Source organism: Scatophagus argus, chromosome 4, assembly GCF_020382885.2.
Source record: "Scatophagus argus isolate fScaArg1 chromosome 4, fScaArg1.pri, whole genome shotgun sequence".
Classification (NCBI taxonomy): Eukaryota; Metazoa; Chordata; class Actinopteri; family Scatophagidae; genus Scatophagus; species Scatophagus argus.
In genome coordinates this window covers 9,672,191-9,686,168 of record NC_058496.1, presented here as the reverse complement: position 1 = coordinate 9,686,168, position 13,978 = coordinate 9,672,191, and the positions used below count along the sequence as shown (strand labels likewise).

The window sequence follows — 13,978 nt, the reverse complement described above, 5'->3', positions numbered from 1 at the left end:
GTTATGACTCGAGGTGGTCTTGTACCAGTCAGAAACTGTCGTCTGTGGTCCTTGGTGCATTTCTGTATTTGGTTGTGTTGTGAGTATTTGCTGTGCATTTGTGCCACAAATACATCCGCCATATTGGAGCAGTCAAGTTTCAATAACAAATACAGCGTGAATGTACTCAGACAACTGTAACTCATTTAATTACACAATTATGAAATAACTTTTTATGAAATTTAGTTTGTTGTAATTGTGAGAAATTAAATTTAACACTGGTTACTTGTTGGTATTCAATTTAATGACTGTGAGCCATGTCACTACCCAATTTGTACATCCTGCCCGAAACTTCTATAAAGGTACTTCACCAAACTGCATCTAGAAGACATTAAAAGTTGTTTTAAAAAGTTAACAACATTCTCAATTAAATGTTTTGTTTTTCAGTGAGCTGATGATGGAGGTAGCTAATGAGTGAGACCTCTTGCTTCCTTCTCATCTCTGTTGAGGGCTGAGAGCTGCACGTTCATTATGGCCCTGAGCTACTTTCTATGCCACAAGCAACTTTTCCATCACAATGTGAAGGACATCACATTTTTATTTTCCTGAAAAATACTGCAAATTCAAGAGCATAAATATCACTGAGATATAAGCAATCTGTCAGTATAATCACAAGGAAGTATATCATACTCTTTCTTAACAATAAATAAATGGGTTTGAATACACATGTTGCTGACGTAAATCCTCGCTGGTCAAGGATAAAATCTCAATGCTCGTGTGTCTTTGGTGATGTCATTCAGGATCACACAGCTTTCAAGCTGGCTGTCACATCATCTCAGCAGTTCCCTCTTTGTTTGATGTAGTGTGTCACATTGGAGCAGACAGCTTCAACTCCAGCAGGGCTGCGGTCCAGTCGGTCTGTGAGATGTTTCTTATCGTGGAGGCAGATGGAGTCATCAACCGGCCTGTTTTTCACTCTGTCTACAAATTTCTACTTTGCCTGTTTGGTCCAAAGGCATACATTCAGAAAAGGGTTTATACATGTGAATTTCCTAGAGCTCTCTGGAAAAGCAGAACAGTAAAGGTTGTAACGTGTGGTTTTAAAAAGGTATGAATTAAAACCTATTTAAGTAAAATGACCCCCTCATCTGCCACAATACTCAAACATAACGATTTACATTTATTTATATGAATACACACACACACACACACACACACGCACAGGTGTGAGGCTGATGAACCACAGGTGTGAAACTGAGCCAGAACGTCGTAATGCACATTCTCAGGTTGCACCTGAATATTTAACCACCTGAGCTAACGCCTTTCGCACACCAGCGCACAGGTGATAGTGTTACATTCATACTTCTTGCCGTTTCCTGCTGCAGGATTAGAAGTCTTGTCAAAATATTGCAAAGGCCTACTTATGTCTGAGATGACATAGTGAGATTAAATGAAAAATCATATCAAGTGATTGCTCCTTTTCTTTTGATCACTGTCCCCGACATGCCCTCAGAAAAAAAAAAAAAAAAAAAAATCAAACCCCTGCAAATTTCAAAATATTTTCCGGAAAAGCTGACATTTTAAAAAGGAGAAGGATTTGGCAAGTCAAACCAGCGATGTCCCAGTGTTTTACGATAGTGTGACTGTTCTCCCTTTCTGTCTCCCTGGCCATCAGATGACTCCGTCTGCAGTTCACTATAGTGATGACTGATAGCACATGTTTATATGTGTGGTAATAGTAATGAGTGGGGAGCCTGCTGATGGTGGTCCAGACTTGAGGTTTGGCGACAGGCCAGTTGTCAACGCGCTTGATCAGTGCAGTGTGGTTACAGCTCCATGTTAATCCCCTCTGTCTCTGCTTTGTGTTGCAGCCAGTGCAATGACAGCACAGCAGTGTCTCTTAAACTACAGCTCAGTGCACTGACACGGGTCTTGGGCTTGTTTCTTGTGTGAATCAAAAAAGAAATAATGACGCAATAATAATTAACTGTCTTCTTCCTCTTCTAATCCTGTTTTAATACTTTGGATGATTTATGAGAATTTCTGATTAAAAGACTCACCAAAGTAAACTGCTTTCATCACTTGTGAATGCAAGAGGATAACAGATTTCTGAGCTCCTTTTAATCTTAAAAGCAGCATGAGACAACATCAGCGTTGTGCTGTCGTCATACGTCTTCAGTTGGTAATTGTATTGTTTTCGTCTGTGATGCCTCTGCATTCTCCTTCTTTGGTTGTCTTTACAGCTGACTCGTCATATAGCCTGAGTCACACTGACACATTCCAGAGCAGTGGCACAAAGACCTTCTTGTGGTTTGACAGATCTCTCATCGAGTCCCACGACACGTCTGATATAACCATGATTACATTTCGGTTATTATTTGTATCTTTTCTCACGCCAGTTGGCACAATTGTGGCAGACAAGACTGTGCCCACAATTGCTTCCTGTTGTAAACAAGCTGGTCACTGATTTCAATTGAATTATGAGAATCTGAGCTTCCACCGAAAACGTCATGTGATGTAAATCTTTTAACGATCATTAACTCAGAGGCTAAGATGCAGAGGAAGCTGGCTCGTATCCTGAAAGTCTGAGAGGTCAACTTTTAACAGCGGTGTCACCAGACTGGTTTAGAAATCATGGGAGAAAAGAACTTCACGAGCCCTCTTACCCTAAATAACCACTACAAAAGGCCTTTGACTGCTCAGTTGCTCTCGCATTTATTCAGACCTTTCATGTAATAAAACACAAATATAAATCTTTCATCTTGTTATTTGTTACTTTCATTAACTCACATTTTGTTTAATGCTTATGTTTAATCCTCAAGCAGGAATTTGTGGGGTGTTTCAGAATCATTTTAAAGGATCAATTCACCCAAATTAGAAAATAGATTTTTACAGATTTTCCAAATTACAGAATCGGAAAAAAAAAACACTATCGAGATTGAATCTAATGTCTTTTCCAAATAAATCAGAATTTATCAGCATGACTCGATACCACCGTTAATATTATTAGATATTGTTTTGTAATTTAGGTAAATCAACTCTGAAATTCTTAATGTAACACGCACACGGTTCTGTTAGTATTTAGTAACTGTTTGGAAAACCATCCCTTTAACATCCTTGTGTTGTATTACACTCCAGTGGAACATTATACTTCATTACAACCTCCTCTCACACCATGAACAAAAGAGCAGAAGACTCATCTGACTAATGACGATATCCTCTGTCTATCAGGTGGCTCTAATGGTTTCCAGTCAACGTTGGTGAACTGGTAACAGAATTATGTTTTTTGCTTGACTAATTCTTCAGTATAATTTCACCATCTGTAGAAGTAGAAGTAATGGTATAAGCACTGATTCACCCCAAAAAGTGAGGAAGTTCAAAATAAAATGTAACTTATTTAACACTTTTGCTTTTTGCACTTCATCTCTCTTAACCAATTTACAGTCATTTTTTCCAAAAACACTGATATTGAGATTACTCATTTTATTCAGTTACTGGCTGCAGGTTTTTGCTATCATTATGTTTGTATGGTGATATCTTCAGCATTTAATCATCTTTCAAGTTTCTTTGCAACTCCCACAGGGCAGACCAGTGAAGCTAAAAACGTCAAAGAGTGAAACCCCGACACTGTTTTAATAACCGACTCTGAGCATGACTGCTATATCATCTCTGGCTGCGAAATGTCTCACAGAGAAACACAGTATCGTTTATGGACATAATGAGTTGCATAAGAAAATAAGAGAGACTTGTCCTGCATAGTTTTGCCCTGTAGGGACCAGGCTGCACTGACTCCCAGCCCTGCAGACAGCAGAGGAAGGGCTGTGAAACATGAGCAAACAGGGGATGGATCAGTTATCGACCGCACACGTTGGTTAGGCAGGACACACGTTTTCTTGTCGTGTTTTCCAACGACGACATCATTACCGTTTAATCATACTGTATTTTCATTATCTTCCCGCTCTCTTCCAACATACACTCCACTGCTCATTTCTTCTGTGCTGTTTTCTTTATGTTGTCATATCTTTTCACACTTCTTTCATCTATCGGTCGTCCATCCTTCACTGTCACCTTCCTTTTATTCTCATACTATAGCTACTGTACTCCACTCGCTTTGTGTTTAATGCATGTCATTTGATAACATCAGATTCTATTCATCCTTTTATGTGTTACAAAAGACTCAACACAAGATCCCATCCCTAATGCGGTGCTGCTCTACTGTTCCTTTTGTTCACAAAAATGGACAGAAATACAATGATTTTTCCTGACATTCAAGGTTCCATAACAAATGCAAACATGACACTAAACACTAAATCCTGCTTGTTAGTAATTAAATACAGAATACACTACATTGTGTAGAATGCATTTATTGACAATTAAATGAGAAAATTTAAAGATGACTACCGTATAAAAATAAAGCTGTAGTTATATTTTTAAAGTGAGGACATCTTGTTCAACTAACACGGCGAATCTTTTGAGAGGGCATGAAATTACCAATGAATAATCAACTCTTTTTCTGCTCATGAGAACAACATATTTTGATATAGCTTTCTAACCTCTAATAAAAATACAGGAGACAATGCAGTAAAATGACAGTAAAGTTGGACAACACTGTAAATGTTAAGATACAGAAGAACGTTTTCCCGTGAAGAACATTTTTAAAGGTGCCCTGTGGAGTTTTTGCTCACTAGGAGTGCTACAGAGCAACATTTTTAAGAGTGGATCCCCATTTCGTTTGTATCATGTACACACAGAGGTAATAAAGGCAAAGAGGCTGTCGTACAAGTACACAAATAACTCACATACACATGAGCATGTGGGCATAGAGATACTAATTTCTGGAATTTTAAAATCATACAGATTTTTTTTTAACTGGCTTTGCAAATGTTTCATAAAGAAAGAACTGCAATCTACACATTTGTAGGTTAGATTACACAAAACATATCTTGGTGAGAAGTATTGGATGCATAATGTTTTGCACTCTTATGTTTTGCATAAGAGTCCAACTCCAAAGGGCACCTTCAAAGTTCCTTATGTGTAAAAGACTGTAAACCTTTTTACTGCTTTTTGTGATAGGACTAAATCATAAACTAATTTTATTTAAACCTTTGGCACGCTCTGAGACATCACATTACAGTAATAAATAACATCCCTTTATAAAACAAAATAAATAACAATAAGTTAATAAATTCAAGATTTCATAAATATATTTCATATGTGTGTAACTTTTTCCATGTAACATATGTGCTATAGAGTAGACAAAATGAGTCTGAATAATCATCCGTTGTGTTTGAAGTCAGTTCTTTAGAATTGAGTATCCATGGACACGTTTAAAATCACACTGAATACATTAAACAATGTGAGGTGTAAAGGAACTGGGGATATTGTGAGCCGAAGAGGAGGAGAAGAGGATATCAGGAATCGTTGCTATAGAATAAAACTGTAGAGATGCCACCTACTATCCTTATTTACTGATGGACTCATACACGGCCACACTTAATGCCAGCCAGTTTCCTCACAGTGAGAAAAATCAGAAGAAAAAACACTCAACATCATATTTCTAGGTAGGAATGACTGCAAAACTACACAAAGCCTGACTCTCGCTCTCCCTATACACAACCACATTTCCTGGCAGAATGTTTTCTCACGGTGTGGTAGACAAGGTTGTCATCCAGAAACGAGAGGTCATCGTCGAACGCTATTGGCCGACAGCAGGCCTGAGGGGGCGTGTCCTTGGGAGGAAGCCTACTGTTGTGAGCGAGGTTGTAAAGGATTTTGTCGTAGTTAGTCTCAGACTTCCTGCAGGGTCCAGAGCAGTACCTGAATATCATTTCCTCACTGGAGCGGTAGCCCAGACCGAGATCTGAGACATTGAGGTGGATCTGTTTGAGTACACAGCCCTGTCCTCGCCCAGTGCCTCCTCTTCCTCTAACCTTCCTCTGTGTCACACCCACACCAGCGCCTCCTCTTCCTCCTTTGCCACTCAGCTGACTCGTCCCTTTCTTCTTCTCTCTTCTTCGCCGATTCCTGCTGCTCAAGTTTTCATCGGATGGGGAGGAGGTGGTGTAGGAGGAGGTAGATGAGGACACGGTGGATGAGGAGGCGCGTCGTATTCTGCTGATGGTCACTTTGATGAAGTCTACAACATTGTCAAACTCATTTAGGGGGGTCTCCTCCATGGTGTCTGAAACACATTAAGAAAAATGGCACTCTTACAAGGATGTATTATATTAGACAGCACATACTGTTTCACTTGAACACATCACACTGGGATCCAAGTTTCAAATGGATCCCATTCTTATTTAGGTTCCAGACAGTTTTATTTTTGAGTGGACTGGTTTCATTATTGATACAGCAGCAAATAGCCTCATGACGCACAAAGATTAAATAATAAATCCATTAATAAAATTAATCAGTAACGATTTAAACAAATTGAGAAAGTAAACTGAGTAGTTCTTAACTGTTAGTCAGACAAAACAAGCAATCTGAAGATGTCACCTTGGGTTTTAGGGAATTCTGACTGGTATTTTTACATTTTAATTGCACATACAAGACCAACAATGTGAAAATAAGAATTATATTAGTCAATAATAAAATTATTGAATAATAACGTAAAATAATACCAGAATAAACTTCTGTCAGATACTAATAGGCATGTTGTATTTGGGTGTTGTATACTGTGGGAAATGGGTAAAAAAATAAATAAATAAATGAATGAATAAATAAAAATACAAAAAGTCCACCAGCTCTGACTGAGGCCTGACTGGTAACAGAGCTAGAGGCCAGAATCACTGCAAATGTTTCAATTAATCACGCACTCTGAAATGTGTTGATTTAAACAAGTTGTTTAGTATCAAACCTATTTGTTTTAGAAAGTGAAAATCTGCAAAAAGGGCAATGGGAAGTATTTTTTTCTATTGGACACATAACAATGTTATTATTTGTTTAGGAAATGAAAAAAGAATGCAAGACTCAGCAAGCCTGCCAAGTGAAAATGACTTGAGGTTTTTTGGCACTTTCCGGCACTCCATACAAACCACCAGCTCTTACATTTTCCCCCTGCAGCCAGCGTCTCTTCCCAGTCCGCTGTATCCGCCTCAGCGCCGCTGATGCCCTGGGCAGTGACAGACAGGCGGATCTGAACCGGCGGGAGCTCCAGGGGACTCTCAGCGGCGCGTCCTCTCCTCTTGATGAACGTAGACTGTTGTCGGCTCCGGAATAGCGAGCTGGCGTGCACGGCGCTCAGCAGAATCAAACAAGTGGTCAGGCTATCCCATAACTTCATTGTCCACTTCAGTCCAACAGCAGGACATGGCGCGATGCAAAATCAACAGGTTATCACCTGGCACACGCTAAAAACAGCATACTGAAGATAGTTGGAGAGGAAAAGGAGGGTTGCGCTCATCAGCTCGGCTTCCTGACACTGGAGATGGTGGGAATTAATGTGGTATTGCCTGCATACTGTAAACTGCACGCTATCACTCACATGCCAGCTGGCAAATGCTTCGCAGCGTGGCGCAACATCCAAGGAGACACGAAACCAAACGAAGCACAAAATGCGAAGCCAAGATTTCCCTCTGAATTTGTGCGCAAACCGACTTCTCCACCGACGCTTGGGAGACAGAATTTGAGAGTCCTTTGCCCGGGTTCACAACGCAGTGACTTCTGTTCACTCACCATCAGTCCCCACTGAGCTATGAGGAGAGGGAGAGGTCTAACTGTGGAGATGGGGAGTGGAGGTGACGTCTTGATGGTCCATCCTCTGTTTCTTCCTGTCTCCACCCATGCAGACTGGAGGGATGGAGTCCACGGTTGAACTCGAGGTCCAGAGTTGGTGAGGGTGGAGCTCAGTCTGTGTTCTCAGACGGCTGAGAACAATCCAGATGCAGATTCTCCATGCAGCTTCTTTATAGTTGGTTGACATTGGATGGGAAATGTGTTTCTAACAAGCCAATAGAAAGAGACTGAATTGATTTTGTCACTACTTATTAATAACCACAGTGTGCTCGAAAATCACACCGCTTTGCAGCTGATGAGCGGATGACACTTAACACCAAGGAGGTCTGAGCTGATATCCATTACCGGAATTGGATGTTTAACGTGAGGAGTTTTCCCAGTAGAAAACGTTACATTGGAGTTTTGCATAAAGTCTGAGCACATTGTTTTTTATTACATTTTACTTGGCACAACTTGGCAAAAACTACTGGTTGAAAAAGTGCAGAAGAACATTTTAAAGACTTTAGATATACAAGGACCAAACTTTATATAGGTCAGTTTAAGCATCGTACTGTTACGAGCCCGGATAGCTCAGTCGGTAGAGCATCAGACTTTTAATCTGAGGGTCCAGGGTTCAAGTCCCTGTTCGGGCGATAAACGTTTTGCGGGCAGCTGTGGCCTAGAGGGTCACTGGTTCGATTCCCCCACCGGACGGGCAGGAAAATTTGGGTGTGGTGGAGTGATTAATGCAACAAATGCTCCCCCCCTCCATTAGCCGACTCTCCTTGAGCAAGGCACTTAACCCCCAATTTGCTGCCCAGACAGCCCACTGCTCCTGTGTGTGTTTCACTGCATGTAATTTGCTGGGTGTTGCATGTGTGTTCAACTAAGGATGGGATAAATGCAGAAGATAAATTCAGTGTGTGTATGTAAAACTATATATACTGTCAATAAAAATAAAGCTGATTCCAAACAAAGTAAACACCTGCAAAGCAGCCTTTGGAAGTCCGGGCTGTAATCCAGCCATAGTGAATGTTATTAAGAAACTGAGAACTTTACTGTGAATTAAGCTGCAAATTAAATCATCCTGTCACATTGTGGCCTCGCCTCAATAACCGCCTCCTCGATACTTCAGTGAAAGAATGACAAAATACGACAGTAAATTCCATCTTTTTTATCAGTTAATATGATGTCATTTATCGCTTATATATTTCATTAGAGGACACAACAAGGCAGGGATTTGGACGAAATTATGCTTAATGATTGAAACCAGAGCAATGTGAAAGTGATCTTATGGGTTCGTGTGCCTACATGTCAATTGTTCTCAATCCAAGAGAAGTTAAAAGTTGCTTATTTCACTTTAGTCTGCACCACAGTAAAACTAACTGCACTCACATGGTTGTAAAGTAAGAGTTTTTGCTCAGGGTAAGCAGAAGAAAAAATATACATCTATGATAATGTTTACCACATGATCATGTCTGATTCGAAGTCCAGATGGAACAACGTCCTTTTCAGTTCTATGGAATCGACCAAAATGCAGAGTACACCATCATTAATTTTGTGCACCGTGAACCTTGGCTACCAAGTGCTAAGTCGCATTAAATCCCTGTAAATGTGTAGAAGACACAAGCCACTTCCTTCATTTCCTCTGTTCCTCTGCAGTGATTACTGTGGATAAAACATACCACTGTTCTGGTGGTATAAAACCAAACTTTTATTTTTCCCAGGAAAATCTTCTGTAATAAAAAGAAGAAGAAAAGTTGTTTCCTCTCAGGTAGTTAATTCCCCAGCTTTAACAACATAGTGTACAGTATACTGCATGTCCGGATGCACGTCCATACACCCTTGAAGTGTCGCGTTTCGTGATGAATCATGTTTGTGTCAGTGCACATACGCGTTAGCCACATTGTATTGTAATCATGTCACCATGCAAAAACCATTTGAGCTTCTGAATATGCTCCGGATATATATCATACAGAACACCAGTTGTCTTCTGCTTATGTTTTCAGAAGTTAGTCTACTAATCATTCAGAAGAGGCTTCCCTTTTTGGAAATACATCATCCTCAAGCAATTGCAGCAAATACACCAAACAGATGTCCATTTCCCTTCTTGCAAGGCATGAGGGCCAATCGGGGGCTGATCTGCAATTGAATCTGTCAGCCATTTTTGGGGGGCTCAGTTTCACTCACTTCTAAGGGGCTAATTGCGAGGGTCATTTCACCCGTCATGATTGGCCAACATGGAACTGCAGCCTCAGAATAGCTTATGGGAGGGAGGAGTTGACAGCTGGAATGGACGTCTGATTTGGGACATGGCTGCTGGTGTAGTAGTTAGGAGGAAAAAAAAGAATATTCTGACTTGCAAGAGTGTGTAGATCAGTGATAAAGTGTCCTGTAGTAGTCCTGTTTTCTACATTTACATGTGTATTAATCTCCTACTTAAAGTGGAGGAAACTCTGTGCTGGTTTTTAGCAGTGCTAAAGGTTCTAGGGGTGGAAATATAAGTGGGTCTCTCCTCCACTTTGCTCTTTGAGGACATTTATGGTCCCCAGGGGATAAATCCTAATGACTCTAAAGATCACCAAAGAAAACAAACAAAAAAAACCCCTCAACATCTACATTATGGATTGCCAAAATATTTTAATTAAAAATTTATGGTTCACAGTTGATGTATCCTACTTTAACTCCCGGGGGACCACCTGCCCTTTTGTGTTTCGTGTTCTTGATTGAAATGAGTCAGGATTTGGATTTCTTTAGTTTATTTCCTGTTTTATTTTGCAACTTTTATCCCCTTGTGGCTGGTTTGGTTCTTCACTTCCTGTCTTTGTCTGTTTTCCCTCCTTTTTTGATTGTTTGTCCCGCCTTCATTGTCTTCACCTGTGTCTAGTTACCCCGGTCTTTATATACCTGTGTTCTCCTTGTGTGTTTTGTCACTTTGTTTGTGCTTTCACTGTTTATGTCGTTCTTGTGCTTCCCTGTGTTCCCTTAGATGCCTTTTTTTTTTTTTGGATTAGTTCTTTGTTTGGACTATATCCCCTGGACTCCCAGCTGCCTTTTGTTTGCACCTGTTTCTTTTTGAATAAGTTATTCTTGGGATCCTCCATTTGAAATTCTTAACAGAAATGTTTTAACAGCTATTAGATGGATTGCCCTGAAGTGAGCTCATTCAAGCCCCTCCTTGAGATCACTGCAGTAACTTTGGTGATTCCTTAACTTTAAATCTGGAGTCATGGTCAGGTCAAAATTTAAAAATGTAAAATATTTTGGTTAACATAGTTATGAAACTGATACTCCTTCCAGATCTCAGATCGTAAACATATTCCTGCTAAACAGACACATTTTAGCGAGCTTGTTAAGTTCCCCTAGCGACTATGGCTCAGGGTTATGGCTCGTGCACGGAAAACCCTCAAAGTCAGCTTTGAGCTAAGTTGACTCAGTTTACATAGAAGTCATTTTGTTCACTTAACTAAATCTAACATTCAGAATTAGAAGTTACAAAAAAATGAGATAACCCAAAGTGTCTGCCCAGTTATAAGCAAATCTGCTGGTTGAGAACCTTGATGTGCTTTTTCATTGTACTCCTAGTAGTAGGATATAGGCTACACTTTTTTCTTTTTTTTTTTTTTTAAAGAAAGTAAAGAGTAATATACATTAATCCTGAAAGATTTTTTTTCCTCACAAATCGGTCAAGAATTGTCATCTTGGTGTAAGTGCAGATCCTTACTGATGATTTTCTCACCGTTTGTGGATGTTGAGTGGATCGTTACATACATGGTAAAAATCAAGTCCTTGGGGAGTCACAGTGGTGCTTAGAAAGTAATCCACACCATATGTACCCTGGTGCTGCTGGACCCTCGGGGTGAGGCTGATCAGGCTACGGGAGCTGGACAACTGGGAATCGGCACAGAAATGTTACAATGGGGTCAACAAGTCTTAGGATTTTTGTGCAAATTGTTTACTCCGTGAGTGCTTCCTGTTTTGCAGTTAGTGCGACATTACTGCCAGCTGGGTGGGCGTGCAAGAGCTAAATGCCTGATTTCATCTGAGGAAAGGTGGAGAGTAATGTGTTCAGTAATTTCTAATGCAGATTACAGACACTGAACCTCCAGATGTCACGCATGTGCATGTATGACTTAAATGCTGCCACTAGTGGACACTGTTTACCACTGTTACCACAGCAAGTCAGTAGTCATACCTGAAAACAATTTTCCTTTCCTCTCCTGTTTAAACAAAATAATTTGCAGACTTGAAATGAACACAGGAATCCAAAAAAGTAACGTATGACTATTATGTCTATACAATGTAACATGAAATATATTTTCAACATGGTAACATGTAAAACTGACGTAAACATTTTTGAAGTGGGGATATGATGTGTGCATAAGGACAAAACAACTGATGTAATTTAAGATTCATTTATTGGGATATTTTTAATGATCTCTGCAGTCTGGTGAGACAGAACAATTTATTCTCCACATGTCCAACAAATCAAGTCATACCCTTGGCTACAGGCTGTTTTTTTTTTTGTTGTTGTTTTTTTAAATTGAGGAAAACAATTTTCTAAACCACCAGTCTGATTTATTTGTTTGCTGTCTGATTCAATAAAAAAAGAAAAAAAAATCTTCATTTCAGAGAGCACAAAAGCCACCTTGTGAGAAAGCTGAGAGATTGATGGATGAGCTGTTTGTATGATGGTGTGAAAGGATTACCAACTAAAGCGGCAGTGCATTGGTTTCTCTTTCTGTTGCTCGGTTCCTCACATTCTTGCTGTCATGTCCTGCTTCTCCAGGAGATGGAACCACTGAGCTCCCATGTCGAGCACCACAGTGACCTTCATGTCAGACTCTGCTCTTTGTCTCAATACAGCTTAATTTGTCAGTTAATCATCCTCAGTTGTTACATTATTGAATTACCTAAAAGCTCTGCTCAGCGCTGCTGTTTTGTGTTTTGGGATCCAAGCAGGAAGTTCTGTTTTCATTTTCTTATCCACTTACACAAGCTTAAAAACCTGTTTTGGGTCAGATTGTCAGTATGGAATTTCATCCAAATGTTAAATATATATTTTTTAAAATTTGAAGCTCCTTGGTTACAAAACACAGTACATAGGATCAGAGTTTACCTTAAATTTCACTTTTGTAAGAACAGAGAAGAGAAACTGAATTTAAGTGTATTTAGATGCTAATGTGATGCTGTAATATCCCATTAAAGCCATATTTGTCACATTTCTCCCTGGTGTGCAACAGGGTTAAACTGCCAACCAGAGACCTTGTCAAAATGTTAAAGAAAATGCCTTACAGCCTTTTGATAGGTTCCATATTTTAAATCCACAGGCTGACACATAATATGAGAGTATGCAGAGTTTCTCTAAAACAGTAGGGACACTTCACTCATTGTGTCTCACTCCGATCTCTGCAGAGGTGTGCTGCTCTGGCTGTTGGTGGATGATTGCTTGATAACAGCAGGTGAAGAAACTGGAATAATCAGATCATATTTTGCTTCTGTATATCATTAACATGTGCATGTGAATGTGGAGAAGGATGGAAGAGTATAGTGCTTGTTGGTGCTTCTGGTTCAATTTGTTGTTTTTTTTTTTTTATCTCTACCTGCCTTTCTCTAACTATCTATCACTGTTTTTGCATTTGTTAGTCTCTCCATATTAGTTGTATGTGGATTTGAGGACATTTTAAGTGTTTTTTGGTGATGATATTTAAGATAAATGAGATATTAAACATTTTTGATTGCATCATGTTGTCACCATAACGTCATCCATCACCTGCTTATACACCAACACGTTTAACAACCACTTAAGAAAAATCCTATAGCTGCTGTGTTATTATTCTGCGCATTTTCTGTAATGTCTTCATGCTGCTTATAAATGTGTGTGCTTATAAGTGTGTGTACCTGTGAGAGAGAATGGGTGAATGAGAGACAAATTGTGTTATGTTTAAATGAAGCCATTAAAATGTGGGAAAAATTGAGCTGTCATGTTCTAAAAAAAAAATTATGTCTTGTGAATAACCTACGTCATGACGGCTACATCTGGCTTGCTGTCAGAGGGGTTTTGATGAATGAATGGTGAGTTCTGCACTATTGTACAGATATAGTCATTATAAAATAAGTACAGAGAAGATGTAGTTAGCATTATGTGTTGCTGACCCCAAAGTTTTATTTTAAATTTCTTCTTGGAAAGACTTTCTGTAGCCGACAGTATAGGTTGGGGGGGGGGGTGTTGCATCAGAATTGCATAAAAGGATTTTGAGATTATTCTGGACAAATTGATGGCTTG

The 13,978-nt window shown here is 39.6% G+C and overlaps 1 protein-coding gene and 1 non-coding gene across 2 annotated transcripts; one reads left to right on the top strand and one right to left on the bottom strand.

Moving 5' to 3' along the window:
• Positions 1-4,333: 4,333 nt before the first annotated feature.
• Positions 4,334-7,788, bottom strand: gdnfb (glial cell derived neurotrophic factor b). Its single transcript, XM_046387626.1, has 2 exons — positions 7,027-7,788; positions 4,334-6,160 (listed from the first exon to the last, which is right to left on the bottom strand). The coding sequence occupies exons 1-2, from the start codon at positions 7,259-7,261 to the stop codon at positions 5,586-5,588; spliced, it is 810 nt and encodes a 269-aa protein (XP_046243582.1). The 5' UTR covers positions 7,262-7,788; the 3' UTR covers positions 4,334-5,585.
• Positions 7,789-8,272: 484 nt separating this feature from the next.
• trnak-uuu lies at positions 8,273-8,345 on the top strand. The gene has a single exon. It is a non-coding gene; the product is annotated as a tRNA-Lys (tRNA).
• Positions 8,346-13,978: the final 5,633 nt, after the last annotated feature.